Below are 18456 nucleotides of genomic sequence, written 5' to 3' on the forward strand. Positions count from 1 at the left end.
GTCTACACTTCTCTGCCATCTTTCAAAAGCTACAGAAGCATCAAGTAAGCCTCTTGATGTCCTATGGGATAACACATTTGAAATTTTCAGATGAGAAAACTAGAAACTAACCAATTACCCAGATTTATGCAGTTAATTATTACAGAATACAAAATGCTGTAAGATTCCTAATGCCTACTGTATTTCTTGGGCCACACATCCGTTCATGTCCCATCACAATTACATCTTTCTTGTATATATACTTCCACTGCCTTTTGAATCAAGTTCGATCTATATTGAAAATTCTTAATATTTTCATTAAAAAGGCATTGGCTATCTGTTTATTCCCAAAATGTGGATTATAACAACTTAGAAGTTGTTATAGTCAAACGAGGATTATTCATCAAATGTAAAAGTCATAGAATATGATTTTTAAATCTTGGTTCTAATGTGAACTGAAAATTTCATCAATACTTTACTCGTCTCACACAGGTACGTGTCTCCTGAATGTACCAGAAACAGAACAGGCTTCCAAAGCTGCAGGTCAGAGGCAATCAGCGATGACAGTCTTGTGATCACTGCTTTACCCCCATGGCTTGTTGTAAAGTAACCAGAGACCTGTGCCAACTGGATTAGTCATACCAATCCACTGTGTACTCCTTCTGGGGCACTGGTGAAAGAGTTGGGGGAACAGCTAACTTCATTATTGCTTTCCAATCTCACCATGACCTGCATTTTACAGGAGCAGCAACTCCCAGAGCAGAGAGTGGTTGAGGTTACCTTACCACTATCTGGCTTACCTCTTATTTCTGAGCAAAACATCTTGAGGAAATAAAAAGAAAGGAAAAGCAAAACAAAAGAGAAACAGTAGAAAAATATATATATAGCCCTGATGACTGAAGTACTACTGGGGTAGCTGTCTAGTTTCAAAGGAGATCCCACTAAGACCCCACTTTAAAGATGCTCTGCAATACCTTACAGATCAATTATGCCCTGAGGGAAATCTTTCGGTATGTAACTGAACTATCTATTCTGTAAAATACTCTGAAATATTTTGTCTGTTACAGGAGATGAAAAGCATTATAAATGCATTCATTATATATATACATATATGTATATAAAACTAGGAATTCTGGATATTTTATAATTCTGAAAATTAATGCTTTTATGAGAGTATATTCATCAAGGGAGTTTGTATTTGGGCTTTTCTGAAAGGTGGAAATATCTCCACATGGAATAAGCATCTTTCAAATATTTTCGTATCTGATGGAAATACTATCATCACTTGAGGCCCTTCTTGGAAGTCATTCAGCTATGAGAACACTTACTTTTAATAAAAGACTGTTTAAGCCAGTGGGATTCCTGGAACTCCTGAGCCATTTACGCTCCTCTTCACACTTTTCTTAGCACATCTTAACTCAATGAGTATTTTCTTTGATCCCCACAGACTTCATGGCGGTAAGAAACTGCAAGTCATCTCATTAAAACTATCACAGCTTAGACTGGCATTTGTAGCCTATCTTACAATGAATTAGCTTTGACTGGAGTAATTTCTAGGGTCCTTGATCACAAAATTGCTGGTATAGTTATCTTAGCCCACACAATACAGTGAGTTTGTACACAGGATACAAATGCATCTACACATATTATACAATAACATCACAATTATTCTGTTATTATTCTAGTAGATTTAGTTTACTATGGTAGTTTAATAAAAAAAAAAAAAAAAAAAAAGCAAGTGCTTTTACAAATATTATTTAAAGTTTGCTGATGATACTAAACTGGGAGGTGCTGTTAACTCTGGAGGGATGAGAGGCCTTGCAGAGCGATCTTGATACCTAGGAGTAATGGACAATTGTTAATAGCATGAAATTTAATGAGGGTAGATGCTGGATTCTGCACCTGGGACAGAGCAGTGCCGCACACAGGCAAAGACTGGGAGACAAGTGGCTGGAGAGCAGCCCTGCAGAGAGGAACCTGGGGGTGCTGGTGCCTGCAGGTTCAGCAGGAGACAGCAGCGTGCCCTGGCTGCCACGAGGGCAGAAGTGCAAAGTAGGAATCTATTGCTAATCTCATGCACAAGGCATGGTAGGGTACCCCTATAAGGTTTTTTGTCTTTTATTAGATAAAGAAGAGAAGGGGAAAGGAGCTGAATAGACAGAGAGGCTGCTTGGGCTTGATTTGAAGCCATTGTGAAGTTCCTTACTCAGTATTTATAAGATTCACAGACTCTGCAGAAATGTGGGTTCTTTTCAAACCATGTATGTTAGTGTGTCTGGCCACTCCACTGTCTCTAAAGTCTCCTGGGGAAAGGAAATTCACTTTGCAGGGTCGAGAAGGCAAGACAGACTATACTAGAACTATCCTACCTGATCACTCCTTAAAGAAATAGAAAAGATGAGTGCAGTGAATGACAGATTATCTCTGCACTAGTGTTCCGTAATTCCAACTCAAGGGGGATGGCTAGAGATAATATAGAAATAATGACACAAAAAAAAAAAAAAAAAAAAAAAAAAAAAAAAAGTTCTGAAATCCCAGTAAGTTCCATAATAAGCTATACTAGAAACAAAGTAGGTTGGGGCTGTAAAACTAACAAAATACATTTGTACAAAATAAAGTGACCAGAGCTTTGTAATTGTACCTTTTGGCTTCATACAGCAGGAAAAAAAATGGTTAACATCTTTAAGAACTGATCTACACAATCTACCTCAGTAATCTCAGAAATATATCTCAGAATCAGGAATTATTACGAACAGTGACTTTTGGGGATAAAGTATTTACATTTCTGTGACATCATTTCTTCTCTACAGGACTTCACTGCCTCACCGCAGCCTTTCTTCCTAACATGCTCTCTGCCTGCCTCAGTTGTTTTCTTAACATTTGTCAATCTCCTATCTGTCCTTTTCTATTTTAGGCTTTTTGTTTACATTCTCACAGATATCTGCACTTCTATTTTGGTACTCTTATCTTTTTTTTTCAGTGGACAAGGTCACACGTGAAAAGGGGCTTTGGCAATTCTGGTATTAGCTCGCTGACGTGAATTGACATCACGGAACTGTTTGCACTGTCATGGTAGCAGCTCCTGGCTAGGCGAGCTCATACATATTAAATTTCTCAGATGCAATTTCAGTTTGAGCTAGTAACAAGATAATCAGTCCTAGGACATGAAATATGACATAACTTGTCAGAAACAAATCCACATTCGCTTTCTCAAATCCTGTTTCCACAGGAGCATTGAAAAGGCAGTGCAGTGTTGTGACTTCATTTGGCTAAGGAGTATTTGGCAGGTGAGCTTACGTCCCAACAAGACCATTTGGTTTGTAGATTCTGATCATTAAATATCCTTGCTTGTAATTAAAACTGTGCATCAGCTACCTCCTTTTTTTTTTTGAGGATTGGGGGGTAAAAAATGAAAATAATTTCCAGAAAAAAAGTAACCCCTTTAGACTGATTGTGTGCCAGGGTACTGGTGTCTTGCACACAGAAACTAATTGTGGTAATATCTCTCATCTCTCTAAAGAGAAAATAATTTTCAAAACTGTATGTTCCCTGGCACCTATTATATACCATTATCTTATTATTCAAAAGCATATCATCAGTATACAAGATTAGCTGAGTGAAATCATAATATCTGGTTCATTTCCATTATTTTTCAGTTGAAAGTTAACAGGTCAGTTATTAAAGATCATTTTTTCCCTAACATCTATACAATGGTATAAAAAAATCACTAAAATATAAAAGTGTTTGAATACAGAGTAGTATTCTCTAGTTGAAGAAGAAAGGTCTGTGTTGAAAAATAGAAACACTACACTAAAATGTCACAGCTATCAAGTGCTATTAAATGCCATGGAAATGTCCAAAACACAGTTGTTGGTATTCACTCTATCATTTACACACCGAATACAACAAGTTTGCATGCATGTAAAAAAACAAGCTCAAATTTCCTATCACTTTTATACCAATGTCATTTTACTTTTTTACTTTGAAAATAAACTTCAATCTGCCTAAGAATCTTGAACACATTTTATTCAGATTTCTGAGATTCTGTGTTCCAGAATGAAAGCCAACTCCTACCGCAGGTGGACTGAGCATCCTTTTATCAGGTTGCCCATTCTAAGCAGTGCCAGACAGGTTACAACTATTTTAACCAGCATTTTCAACAAAACTACATTTTGTGCTTGGATCATTCTTTAAGATAAAAGTTTTAATAGTCTGGTTTTACTAGCCATTCACTTACATTTCCATTTAAAGAGATTTCTCTCCTGATTTCCTGATGCAATTCACTGACAGCTGGTCTGATATGCTTTGCTCTTGCTTAGGAACATGTTAGTAGCAGCTCTGATAACCTACATCTCCATTTTAGCAGAACACTGTAAAGCCTGCCTACATGTTGTGTATCCAGCAGTCAGTCTTCACTACTCTTATTTCCCAGGATGGAATTAGGTTGGAGCTGGGACACACTGAGAATTCATAATGCAAAGCTCCACCTCAGTCCTAAACCCCTTGGTTTGTGTCAGATAAGTCATTATATAAGCCCTGCTCCAAAACACTGCCAGGAAGAGTTATTTCACATCTTCATATGTCTTGATCCTGATTTTTGGTTAGGTAGACATTTGGGAAACAGAATAAGAAACTTTATGCGGAAAACTGGGAATTAATAACGCAGTAATACATGTGGTTGGTGTGAACAGACCTGTTGCCTTTGATGGGACTATTTGACTACGTGAACTGTAATGGTAACTGAGCACTAATAGCTTGAGTGACATAAAGAATGAAAACAAAATCCTATTTATGCGAACAGTGCAGAATTTAGCATCCAGTTTCCAAGACTAGTCTGTCTGTTGTGTAAGGGCATCAGTGACTTCAAAAGAGACATAGCTCTGTGCATACAATCCCTGGCAAGTAAAAGGGAATCTGGGTTCATTTCATAGAAAGTCTACAATCTTTTTGCTATTATTTCGTTAGGGGCAATTTCAACTCTGTATTAAAATAATTCTGATCATATTTTGAGTTAGTACTAATCAAATGCTTGAGTAACCTAGCTAAAATAATTTCATGTGTTCAAACGGATTTTCTAGTGGATAAACATTCCTGTCTAAAAACCAGAGTCACTGGCAGGAATAACTGACATCCTCATTAGCAGCCTTTATGGATCTAACAAGTTGAGCAGAGTAGCTGGGAAAAGGGTGGAGAGAATGAGCTACATTCAGGTATTTGGGGTTTCCTTTGGGGTGAAGCATTTTAGTAGAACAGCCCGAGAAGGATGCCGTTACTTACCCCATGTCAGTTCTCTGGATAAGGGAACGTCTCCAGCTTCTGCCTGTCAGTCTGGCACCTTTAGTAAGTAATTAAATCACACTGTAGATGTGTATGCATACTTAGATAAATAATAAATGACAGCTATCACACTGTCATGAGAGCATGCATGCATACCCAGGGCAGGAAATCACATACAGCATTTCATTTGTTGCCGATCTCTCTCTAACAAAGTGAGGAAGATGCCCTAGGGACTGGTGACTAACAAGGAGCATTGTTTATGCTACAAATCCCATCCGGTTATTAGTCTTTGAAAAGAGCTGTGTTTAGCTTATCAGTGCTCCAGCAGGAATGCCAGGGGCATTACTTTTGTTCTGAGTGTATTTCTATTCCAATATTACCAACTCCCACTCCACTCCTCCAGAAGAAGTTATGTGTTACCTGAGGGCTGAAAATTCGACATGTGCTCCAGTGCCATGCTGTTAGGATCAGAGTGGTTAGCACTGCACAAAACCAAGGCCTCCTTATTAATTTTGCTGCATTAAACTGCAGAATATCTTTACAGAAATCAAGCCTTTCTAGAGGACTACAGAGTGCGACAAAGAATAAATACTTCATGAGGTATACATGCCCGTAAATTAAAATTATTTTAACAAGTAAGATCTTTTGCTTAAATTCTACACTTTGCTTGCTTTATTGGACAATACTATGTTACACAATCTAACTTGGCACTTATGTAATACCAAAGTATCACAAGTGTCTGGCAAGTTTTAAGCCCATTTCACAACAGGACTTCAGTTAATCACTTGTCTACACAACTGATAGGCTGCTATTTTATCAGGTGGTCAAAATACCTGTAGATGCCCTTGATCAAGTTAATATTTAAAAAAATAGTAACGCACTATTTTTATTACATTCAGGTACCTTTTGATTATGTTAAACATCTTCCGTGAGGAAGAAGATATATTTAGGTGTTTTAGAAAGGGAAGGCTGTTTTCTGTGTTGTTTTTTTCTTCCCCCCAGGAGACCTCTGTTTTTGTTTTTATTTTTTGTTAGCAGACTTGCTTTATTTGGGGGAAAAAAAAAAAAACCAACAAATAACAACATATTTCTTTCATAACCATAATTTAGAAAACTTGACAGACCCTTGCCATCGGGCAACGCAGTTAATAATTGACAAAGACGTACAGCGGGCCTTCATGAATGATTCCACACCATAACACTGACAGCTGGTGTAACTTACTCAGCTCCTCGCAAACAGTTCTGCAAAGAGGAATGGTAAGTTGAACTTTGCGTAGGTTTTCTCAACCAGAGTAGGATGTGATCATTAGAATGATTGTAAATAAATATTTTTATATGTGATTATTTATTTTTATTTATTATGATTGTATATTGGTATATTATTTATCTATATATATATTTATAAGTATTTATTTATATTTTTAATCATTAGATTACTTTTGGAAAATTTACACAAGTCAATTCTTCTCTTTAAAATATGTCCTATTCTTATTGTGATTTGATTTAATATTCATTGTCAAATAATGAGCTGTCCAGTGTATCCTTGTGGGTCATCTTAATTGTGATGTAGATCTCTTTTACTCCTCACTAATGACAGATTCTCATGAAAAAATTAATAAATTGTTGTTAGCACTTGAATCTGCCAAGTGCTTTTTAAACTTTCATTTCTTTTCCTCAATCATGCTGACTCATCACTGATGCTTTAAAACCAAACTTCCTAGTGGTAAAACTGGAGGATGTAGTGAGCTGAGCTGTGTTGCAGAAGTAAAGGTTTACACCTAGGAGCCTCTGGCTTCACAATCAATTATATGATTACTACTTCATGCTTTTCTTTTGCACACATGTATTAAAAAGTTATCAAATCTAGTGATGATATTTTCATACAATAGGCTTGATTTTGCAGAATTCTGCTAGAATTATTTTCTGAACTGCTCAGCTTTTATTTTAAGACAAAAGATGCATCCAGTTTTGAAAAGATCTCTCTCTCTTTTTTTTTTTTTTCTCTGAAAAATCTGATTCCATGACACCATGAACTTCTGGGTTTGACGAGCTTCAAAACCTAGCCTCTAACCAGGTACCTACATGGAGAGTTCCCTTGCAACTCTGACACCAAATGCAAAAACACCTGTGGTGCTCATTGAGAAAAAAATAAACATGAGGACCCAATTGTAGCAAAAATTAAAATTGTATTTAGAAATAAACATGGAAACTCTCTGTGGTCTTCACTAGCAGATTTTAAATTTGACATGAAGCTCTGTACACCATCAATCAGAGTAAACCCTATCGGTATGGCAATATCCAAGCCTGGGACTTTCCAAGGTGAGATAAGCACAAATATCCAGTACAAGGCTATGGAGCAGTAACTTAATGAACACTTTCAAAGTTTTTAGACTAAAGTGTCAACAGGAATGACAATTTTAATTGTGTTCTTTCTAGATTACATGTAGAACTACTGCATGAGAGGAATATCCTCAAAGTCTGGTATTTTGGGCACAGTCACACTAAATATTTTGTTTTGTTATGACTTTAGCACCATCAAAAACTAACAGGCACAAGCCACAAAATGCTAAGTGCCATAATCACTACTTTAATCTCTCATTCAGTCTGCTAGTTCAAATGTTCAAAGGCTGCCTCAAGACTTTGGAAGGGGGAAATTTATCCTGGCAGACTTACATCTATGTCAGGTTATCATCTGTCTTTGTATCAAATCCAGCTGGTCACTATCCTTATAACCAACGTTAAACCAACTCAAACATCATCTTGAATGCTTGGACTAAATAAATCAAAAATTTGATTATGTGCACATAATCTATTCAAATAAATGAAAGATCTAGCATGTTTTTCCTAGCCTATCTGAACTCAGGAAAAAACTAAGCCACTGATATCTTTGCTGAAGGTGAATGCAAGTCCCATTTTCCCCAATATGCTCTATTAATGTAAGAATGGCTACACAAAATCAAACCAGGGCTGTCTAGCCCTCTCTGCTGCACTGGATGCCTACAGAAAAATAAAGAAACAGGTAATTATGTGAAGCTTCTCCAGAATACTCTTTCATTCTCTGGCGGTTTACGGTTCATTAACTTCTTCAGTCAGAGGTACTACCTTTGCATTTAATTGCACTTGATATCCAGTACGTATTGAATTCAGAAATTTAGAGCATCCATAACAAGAACATCCACTGCTTAATTGTCTGTGTAAAGAACTGCCTATTTCTTTTCCCCACATTTACCGCCTGTTGGTCATATTGTGAGAGCTGGACAAGTTTCCCACCTTGCTTCATTCAGTAAAGGAGCGATTCCAAGATAAAAAATGCTGCTTCACGGTAGTGACTTTCCATGATTTTTTTCTTCATCTATACATGCACATATTCCTCACCTGGTGTCACTATCACAGTATTGTTGCCTGGTTCCTTCCTGTAATTCATAAAGTCCTAACTCAGATGCATCGAGCACAGAGCTTCTCAACAGCAACTCACACTTGGCAGCTGAGTTTCCAGCCCTGGTGCTGTACAGCAACACAGCAGCAGTCAATTTTCCCATCTTCTGAACAGCACAGACTCTGTTTCTGCAGATTTGCTCATGTAAGTCAGCAGAAGATGAGTCATCTGGAAAAAAGTTATAATCATTTGTCCCCTAGGAATCGTATAGTAAGTTAATTATTGTACAACACATTCTGATACAAAATACACAAGCAGTTTCAACTTGTTGAGGTTGCAGAGAGCGAGAGCTTCTCACAATTTCCATCAGTTACGGTCTGGGAATGCTGGGTTTCCCTTGACTCAGTATCTGTTACATAATCAGAAACACATTTGGTTTGCTTTGTTGTGAGGCAAAGCTGAAGAAATGTGTGTCTTATTACTTTGCAAAAATAAAGAGTCGATACCTAATCGGTTTATGTAATATATGCCGATGTGTAAACATCAGTAATACAGTTATAAACACACCAGTTGAGCACTCCGGGCAGTTCCTCAGCTGATGCTAACTATTACACTTTTCTATCAGTCGAAATCATTCACTTCTGAATCTGCAAACAGCCCATCAGCTTTGCACTTGAAGGCAAAACACAGGGCTGCTAAGTGCTGTATGAATTTTAGGAAGCATTATGTCAAAGCATGTTTGCCCAGAGGTCATTTGTCATCACAGGGGACTCGAGTCTGTCTGATCTCCATTAGGTTTTAGTTTGCCATGGTCAGTAACCCCAGCTTTGTCGGGTTATTGTGTGGCTGCCACGTTAGCAGGGAATGAAGAGAGCATCTTACTAGTGCACAGAGGGGAAAATCTGAACACAGCGTAAACACATTCAGCGTCTGAACTTTCTGTTGGGTCTCAGAACCATTTATAACTTCATAAACTGTAAGGAAGAAATACTTCCCATCAGTTACAACTTGTTAGTTTAAAACCTTCAGTTCTTTCTGTTTACAGATCCTCATTTTAGGAAGGAAAGACCACTATTAAAGGTGCTGATTTAAAATCACTAATTCAGTGAACTCATCATTTTAGGCATGGCTATGACAGGAGACCTAGTTTCACACTCATTTATTTGGAAGACCTGCAAGACAACCTCTTTCTTTCTTGGAATTATTAATTAGAAGAAAATAATTAATTTTTTAAAAATCTTTGTTGTTAGATGATTTCACATCTTCACAGTCACTTTGTGTCTTCCAGCATTTGACATGCAAAATCGAGAATCTATTCAATTTTCCCTTTATAAAAACTTCCATAAACAGGTCAATTGTTTGGAATTGTATTCACTGATCTGTCACGGAGGCAGGTGCCAATCAGCTATTTGAGAAACAACGAAGCAATCCCAATCGGGCAACACGGGACAGCAAACATGCAGTGATACTGTAATCTCCAAGTGTAGCATCATCACATCTGAATGCCTTATTTAGGTCATGGGAAAATAATACCCATTCCATATAAAGCCGGACTTCTGCGGTCATTAAGAAACACATGGAGTTCATAACTTCTTGATCAAAATGCAAAATGAAACTGTAATTGATGCTTTCTCTTGTTGGACCTCCCTAGATATGCCTAGGCAGTGGAGGACAGCCACTATTAATAGCCTTTAAGATGGTGCCTTAAAGTAGAGGACCTTCCTGGGAAGCTCCCTCCCAATTTCAGAAGAACTCCTCTGCTTCTGGGACTGATAGAAACATTGGAATAGCTTCATCTCTGGAAAGGACACTAGCCACGTTGTTATTACATTTTCTTCAAAGACCGATCTCATTGTGGTTAGGGCCATCGAACATATGGTCGAGTATAAGGTTCTCTGTGATGTGCTAAGACAATATAGGCAGGCCCCTTATCCATTATGGACGAGCTAATGCATCATAATAACAGTAGCAAAAACTTCAGCTGTGGTGAGGAATCAATATTAAGTAAGAATGGCTATTTTACCTCTCACTGTATCAAACAATCCTGGCAAAGATGAGTATACTGCCAAATAATTTTTATTGCCTTCAGATAATGACTTAGGAGCAAAATTTAGAAGACCTGCTCACATCCTTCAACCTTTCCCCTACAGGTGGAGAGTACTCCAGGAATATTATAACAAAAAGGAATATTATAATACAAATATGCCCACTTTGAATTTCAAAATGCCTCTTTAGCACTTCGGAAGCTTACAAAGCTCTTATCTTTCTGCTGTAGAAACAAATCTCAGTATTATTCTTAATTATAGACTGGTGCTTTCTGTAGGATTACAGAAATAATGTCTTTCTGCCTAACTTTCCTTATCTGCTGAGGTAACTATTAGTTATGCATGACATCTATATTTATTTAGCCTCTGTGACTCTCTGCTATTCATGGGAGATGGTTAATGAACCGAGCATGTCAATCAAAACACTAATTTACTGAAGACTCTGCACTACTTCTCTTCCAGGAATCACTCCAAATCTGGCAGCCCAGGAACCACAGAGACTTCAGCTGCCCCATCTGTCTCCAAACAGCTACTCTCCCAGTAGAAACCAACTGTGGACATTTATTCTGTGGTAAGTTTTCTGCATTGACAGCACACTTCCTACAGAGATCTCAGGTTCTATGTAGGAACCAGTCCAAGCCCTTCTCCCTAGAATTAAAGTCAGTTCTCTCACTAGAAGCAAGAGAATCCCATCTTTGTGTCGCCAAAAAAATCAGTAACAGTATTTTTATCTGTTCATTGCCTTTATATTGACAAGGGGCCACTTTTGAAAAGCAAAATGCAGGAAGTCACAAGACAAGAGATAACAGATGATTTTGCAGTATTCTGTTAAATTACAACACAACTCATGGAATGTTTAAAAGGTCCAGAAAACCACGCAATTTTTATTCAACTATGCAAAAACCCTAAGCTATAAAAATCATCAATTTAATAGTCATACAGTTCGTGACTGTAAAAGTTCAAGCTACAACAAATGTGAGGTCTTCTCTTTGAGCATGAACTCACTTCTGGGAAGACAGCTCGTTGTTTTATATATCAATATTCAACAGCATTAAAAAAAAAAACAAAAAAAAAAAAAAAAAAAGTATCCCATAAAATTGATTCAAATTTTATTTACATTGGTAAAAATCATGTGTAAAAGATACCAGGCTTAGGTCTGATTCTGTTCCACAGGCTTGCTTCCCCTGTGAAACAATTGCCCTAAACTAAAGCTGAAATGATTTAGACCTATAAGGCACTATTATCTTGCTTTATAGCCCTGTAAAAGCTTTCTTAAATAAAAATTAAAAAAAAAAAAGTGGATGTTACGTACTAAACCATTCAAAAAGCACATTTCTAGTCATGTATAGACCTTTTAATCTGTTTAACTCTTTTTAATGAAAATCCATGTGGTCATACATGGAAAAAATATTCAGACATTTCATCATGATGTGTGCTCAGTAACTGTTTATGCCAGTTGAGGACCTGTCTTAACAGAAAAGGAGACACTGCCTGGATAAGTGGTGTGAGGGTCCTTCTGTTGAGGCTGCCTGTCGTGTGGCCTCCTGTCCTCAGCCAGTGCAGCTATCGTTGCTGGATAGTCTCAAGTAAAACCATAATTCAGTGAATAAATGTGTCTGCTAAGTGACTTCTTTGAGGCTGCTAAGCCATATGGTTAGGATTACAAAATTTAAATAATTTTTCGAAGGAAGACAAGGACGAAGCACAGAGTAGTGGAGGGAGCTATATTCATAACTGCATTTATAGAGGGGATTTCAGGAATTTTAAGGCCCACATTCTGCACCACTGGAGTCAGTGTGAGCTTTGCACCTGCTCTGAAAGACTGCAGGATAAGGCCACCAGCATACTTGGCCTGAACTTCATAGCTTTGCTCACACCTCTGACATACATACTCTGGTGAATTTACAGGCAAAGTTTACAACCTCACTGCCCCAGCTGCTTATCAGGTTCCTGGCTGAATGCTGTCATCACCGCTGCACGAGTGGCAGAAAAGAACTGGAGTTTATGATCTGATGAGGTTGAAACTGCCAGTGAAGGTGCTTCAGTGCTCCTGTGCAGCACATCAGTCATCTCTGGCAGAGGGTCGTGCAGGCAGCTGGCAGTAATACCTGATACTGCAGCACAAGGTACATCAAAAGACACTGGTCAGAACCATAAAGCTCCTTCCTACATTTTACGGAGAGCTTAAAGCAAGTGTAAGTTATATTTACAAGCCATTTGAACTTTTTTTTCACCAAGTAAGAGTGTTATAAAAAGAGTTAAGTGTAAATGAGAACAAGGCACTGTGTTTTATATTGAAAAGCGTTCACCCAAACCAGCCCCTCATCAGCACTGCCACTATCTCTGTCCTCTGAAACCGCATCAAATCAATGGATCAGCAACAGCTACGGACTCCTTGTCTACCACAAGCAACACCATTTAATACTTCAGCCTCTTTTAAGTTTTTATTACCACTCACTGTTTTATACCATACAGGAAAAGGATGCTTTGAATAAAACTCACTCCAGAACAAACAGTAAGCATATGGCCTCAAAACATGTTTCAAATAATATCACGTAAGTTATAGTTTCGAGTACTGAGATAGACATAACAACAAAAGCCATTAACTTTCCACTTTCTCTGGCCTGGGTAGCATTCCCTTTCCTACCTCTGAATATGACATAATGATTTGGGCTTCATATTTGTTTTGAGATCTGCGGAGAAGTACAAGTTTGGTATATATTGTTATCATTAACTGCATCTATTTGGTTAGGCTTTACATTCCCCAAGTACATCTTCATATACACTCTACAGCATAGAATCCAGTGCGATGCATTATCCGGGTTATGACTATGTTTATATAGTAGAAGCGTAACATGTCTGTTTTTCATGTCTTAAACCAATAAAACTTTACATTGGGCTTATCAGAACCATTCTACGTAGATCTAAGCCTGTTGTGACTGAAATCAGTAACAAAACTTCTCTTGTTGCCCTGCAAAACAGAGCTGAGCACTCTTAATAAATTCCACTCTGGTAAAAGTTTTATTTAAAAAATGTGGTCAACCCAGAGCTTTTAAAGAAGATTAATGTGGACTTATAAAAAATGTCTGATTTTATTATTAGTAGTAATTCATACAGTTTGTCCTGAAGTTTTCCTTTTCAGCTTCAGTTTGAACCATATGTTCAGGAAGTTCAACTGAAAAACGATCCTTGAGCAATATTATTTTTTTCTAATTAACAATAACCACAGAGGTATTTTAGAAAAACCTATGGACTCCCTCAGAAGATTGTGTAGCAGGCTAGATTAAAACAGGATTTTGTCTATTTTATGAAAAAGGCACTGAAGCACAAATAGGTCAACTTCATAGGAGTCTTTCTTTCCTGTTCTACTAAACAAAGGATTCTGCATGTAGCACATTTTAATTTCCACAGGGTTATTTTTTAAAGCCCTTGATTAACTATGGGATCCAGTAGTACCCCATTGTCATCACTGGGACATTGCTGCGTGGATCATGATACAGAATCTGAACCTAGAGGGTCAAAGCTGCTCCTGAAGTCAGGCATGATGTCTGTCAAATGTAAAAGTTCAAGCAAGAGCTTGAAGTTGGCTGCCAGACTGAGTTTATACATCCCACATGAGGATTTAGATATAAACACAGACATGTGCCCAGCTAACTGTTCCATACATGCAAACAAAATAGAAGAGTTAGAAAGAAAAATCCTGCACTCAAATGAAAACAAAACTAAAACGTACAAGTCAGAGCAAGGTTCATAAAAATATCTTTGGGCCAAATTTATCATCCCTAATATAAGGATGTCCTATAAAGGAAGTAACTGATAGTATCATGAACACTTTTTATACTTGACTTCAGACACATTTCTCCTTTAATATTCCTCTTTTCAGTAACAATGGACAAAAAAAGTCTGGGTGCAGAAAAGTACTGCACTGAGGTCTCCTGAAGACTTATTGTCTTAACTTAAACTACTTGCTGGTTGTTTTTAGAAGACCATTGTTCAATTCAATAAAACAATTCCATCAAAATGGCAATGCAGTGTTCTGCTGTTGCTTTCACTGCGGTCCTTGTCAAAGTTGATCAGTTTACATGTTAAAAGATTTTTTTCCTGACCTGTCATGCTGCACACTGCGCCCAGGAGCTGAAAGTCAAGCTGTGCTGCTTCTGATTAGATGCAATTTATGTTTTGCTGGTTTTGCTGTTAGTACCAGCACTGACATTCATGTAAGTCAACCACTGCTGTCAGTTATATGCAAACTCTAATCTTAGTGTCCTCAGACTCTGCCCTCCTCCACACCTGAGACTTCAGCACTAAGAAAATGATAGTGCATTTGGAAATTAGTTAGCAGTTGTCTAGGCAAGACAAATCAAAAAGAATGCAGCAACTCACTCTTCTAGAGCTATGCAGTTCCAGAGGGGTAATACAGTTGAAATACAGTAATTAAAAAAAAAAAAAAGGCAAAAAGACAAAATAGTCCCAAATATGATACTTCATCACCAAGACCTGTATTGTGCCAGGAGATGTCTGCAAGACCAAGCTGTCCCTTGGCTGTGCGTTGGTTTATTCACGATAACAGGCCCTCAGAGCCCCTGAACGCTTTACTGAGCTGGAGGAAGTCTATCTATCCACTGGAATTAACCTATCAAAGTCTCTGTTAATGGGAGGCCCCATGGAACTGGATACATCAGTGCAGGAGATCTAAGACTCCATTTTCACACGGCCAGTTTGCCAAGTAAAACCACATATTAAACTGAAAGCAAAGAATTACATTCGTTTTTGCAGCCAGTTGCAGAAAGAGGGTTTATTATTTCTGATAACATCTTTGTAAACATGAGATATCCTCAAATATGCTTCATGCCTCTTAACACTTTTTTTTTCTTTTTTTTTTGATAGGTTCCTGTCTAATCACGTACTGGAAACACAGTCCCTGGTTAGGAGCAATAACCTGCCCTCTCTGCAGACAAAAGGTAAGACATCTCCCTTGTACGTATCTGCATAACGATAAATACAAAATGACTGTCTTGAGCTCTTAGGATCAACTTTATTTACCCTCTATTTTTCCACTGCATTTCAAAACCCACTTACAATTGAATGACCCTGCAGCCATTCGCATTTATCATTTGACACGTCTTATCAGGCAACTCTGTGAAATATTAAACAGGCTTCTGGCATTTTCCTTTTGTACAGTTTATTGAGTCTCTTCTTAGATAACATTCCGAAAAAAGCAATAAGGGACTTCCTCATCTCATCTGACCCCTTCCAAAATCTGCCTGCTGTACTGGTAGGCCGGATGCAGGTTACTAAAGGAGAAGGTTCTTGCTGTCGTGGAACTGATGGAACTGGACAAAGGTCAATTTGCTAGGAAGAGACTGGACAGACGTACTACAGAACACTAGCCTTTATACTGAAGATTCAAATACATTGTGCTAATACCTATCTGCTTTTCTCATGAAGGTGGTTCTTCTGGATAACATCTCTTGTGAAAAGCAACAGGATAAGCCAAGTAAACAAGTTGTACATGACATTAGAGCTTACAACAAGCGTTTCTCAGGGCAAACTCGACCAGTAAGTATTTATAAATCTACATTTACCTACTTAGTACTGCATAACACACAGGATTGAAAGAGACCCAACGGTGAAAACTAGTTTGTATCAGTGTGTGAATTATCTTTTTATGCACTTATTGGTGGTATCAGAGGGGAAGTCTTACCAGTCACTGCTGGGTTCAGCATCTGCTACTAAGAACCTACATCTAGGTGCTTCTCAGAATTCCTAGCTCAGAGGGATCATTCTGCAGTCATCCTGGCAGGGAGGAGAAGACAGTGTGAGACGAAACACAGTAAGCAAAGCAGAATTGGAGATGGTCAGCCTGGAACTTTCAGATTTGAACTCCAGGATTTTAAGTTGCATATAAGTTTTTTGTTCCTAATGAGATTCCAGCTTAGAAAGCAGCTGTTTTTTTCTCTAGATATTGCCAAATTCAAGCAGAGTACACTGGCTCTGTACTTCATTAAAGCTGGAATCCCATCTGGTGCAGAGACGTGACAGGTAGTGGAAATGATACGAAAGATGAAGGCACACACGAGGCCCATTCTTGACAGCATGTAGAATATCACCAAAGCAAATCCTCCTCTCCTGTCACATCCTGGTAGGGGGCCCAAACAGGACTGTGGAGTCTGCTTTAATCTGTGGACTATAAACTAAGCGCTGTGGATGAGAATGTTATTTTTCAACGCAACAAACTAGTATTAATGAAGAGGAATAAGTAGGTCCTATGGTTTCTGTCCATACTAAAGTGAGACCTAAGATCTCATTTTCAAGTATTAATAGCCACAGTTGAAGCTAGATTTTAAAGAGAAGCATATGCTCATTGCAGCCAGTAAGGCCTAGTTTCCAGAAGGACTCAGTGTCAAGCATAATACTTTCTTTGCAAAGTGCTGGGGGAGTGAGGGCTCCTTTTAGAAAGAAGTGTGCTTGTGGGTAGTACAAAACCATTGACCTCTGTAGGCAGACGTGGACAGCAGAGAAAGTTTTTTCATTCAGGAGATTTGAATCTAAAAGTGCTTAAAGACCCATTTTTTAACTCAGACTCAGAAAGAACCGCACAAATCAAACCGCAGCATAATATAACCCATCTGCATATTTAGTTTTCAGATTACCTTTACGACATGCCGTTATTCCTGACTCTTGCCTGGCGAGGAATCTTTACCTGGGGTGGTCTCGTATGGATTTTTTTCATAAGAGTTGTTGTTTGCTCCTTCGGAACAATCATATGCTTATCGTCTCCTTTTGACACGATGCCCGGGCCTCTCTGTAGAACACTTGGAACAGCTGATGACATGGTAGTTGTTTCCCTTCTTTTAATTTGTATGATAAACATTTGTCAGCAAATTGCATCAAACGGGGTAAATATGGCAAGATCTGCAGCTCAGAGCATGCTGTCAGAATCCTGAGCGACTCAAACTTTGATTCCTTGGTCAAACTCCATCAAACAGTGACAGACTTCTCCTTCATTTGGGTCAGCATGTGATGGATTTGTCATTCTGCTGCAGACAAAGGCTGAAGCAGGACTCCGTGATATTTGGCGTGGCCAAATGATTTGACGTGCAAGTGCTTAGAAGGCTAGTTTTACATGCCACTGTATATTTGCTAGGCTCTTTCATGCTTCACTTTTCTACAACTTATCCTCATATAAAGTGCCTGAAATGAAACTGCTTAAGGCTGTGAACAAAACCTAAAATTAACATGCCAATCAAATTGCAGTTGAAGATTTTTAGAACTCTTAAGCTTTGACATTTTACATCTTGGCTCTATTTGAATAAAACTTTGAGAACTTAGCAAACTCTGCAATTTGCTAGGTTTCATATAACAAAAGTAATGTTTGGTAATACCTCTACGAAATCGTGTACTGGTACTTTGTGCTATCACAGCTGATTACACGTCCATTGGAATACAGATTTTTTACGCTCCACAGTGACTACAGTCCAATTCTAAAGTTGGATAATATGGCTTGGAATAAAAAAGCAACTGCAAAGTAGAAGTATTACAAGGGGAGAACAGCATTAAAAGGATCATGCAAGAAATGTGAACAAATCTTGGTGTAAGTCTTCCGTATAAGCCTAAGCAAGGTACACAGCTTTGTTGGAATCTGTGCACCTAAGCTTTAACAAAGTCAGCATAAACGTTTGCTTCCTTTGTAGGCTTCATACACTCCTTGTGATTTCCTTGTAAGCCATGGTACTGGTTCAGCCAGGCAGATCAAGACTAAGTTTATGATGATGATAA

At 38.1% G+C, this 18456-nt stretch overlaps 1 protein-coding gene across 1 annotated transcript; it reads left to right on the plus strand.

Moving 5' to 3' along the window:
• The first annotated feature begins 1431 nt into the window (after positions 1 to 1431).
• Positions 1432 to 17645, plus strand: LOC116491863 (E3 ubiquitin-protein ligase RNF170-like). Its single transcript, XM_032192221.1, has 5 exons — positions 1432 to 1437; positions 11140 to 11248; positions 15565 to 15638; positions 16126 to 16236; positions 17319 to 17645. The coding sequence occupies exons 1-5, from the start codon at positions 1432 to 1434 to the stop codon at positions 17622 to 17624; spliced, it is 606 nt and encodes a 201-aa protein (XP_032048112.1). The 3' UTR covers positions 17625 to 17645.
• The last annotated feature ends 811 nt before the right edge of the window (positions 17646 to 18456 follow it).

Source organism: Aythya fuligula, chromosome 8 (genome assembly GCF_009819795.1).
Source record: "Aythya fuligula isolate bAytFul2 chromosome 8, bAytFul2.pri, whole genome shotgun sequence".
Classification (NCBI taxonomy): domain Eukaryota; kingdom Metazoa; phylum Chordata; class Aves; order Anseriformes; family Anatidae; genus Aythya; species Aythya fuligula.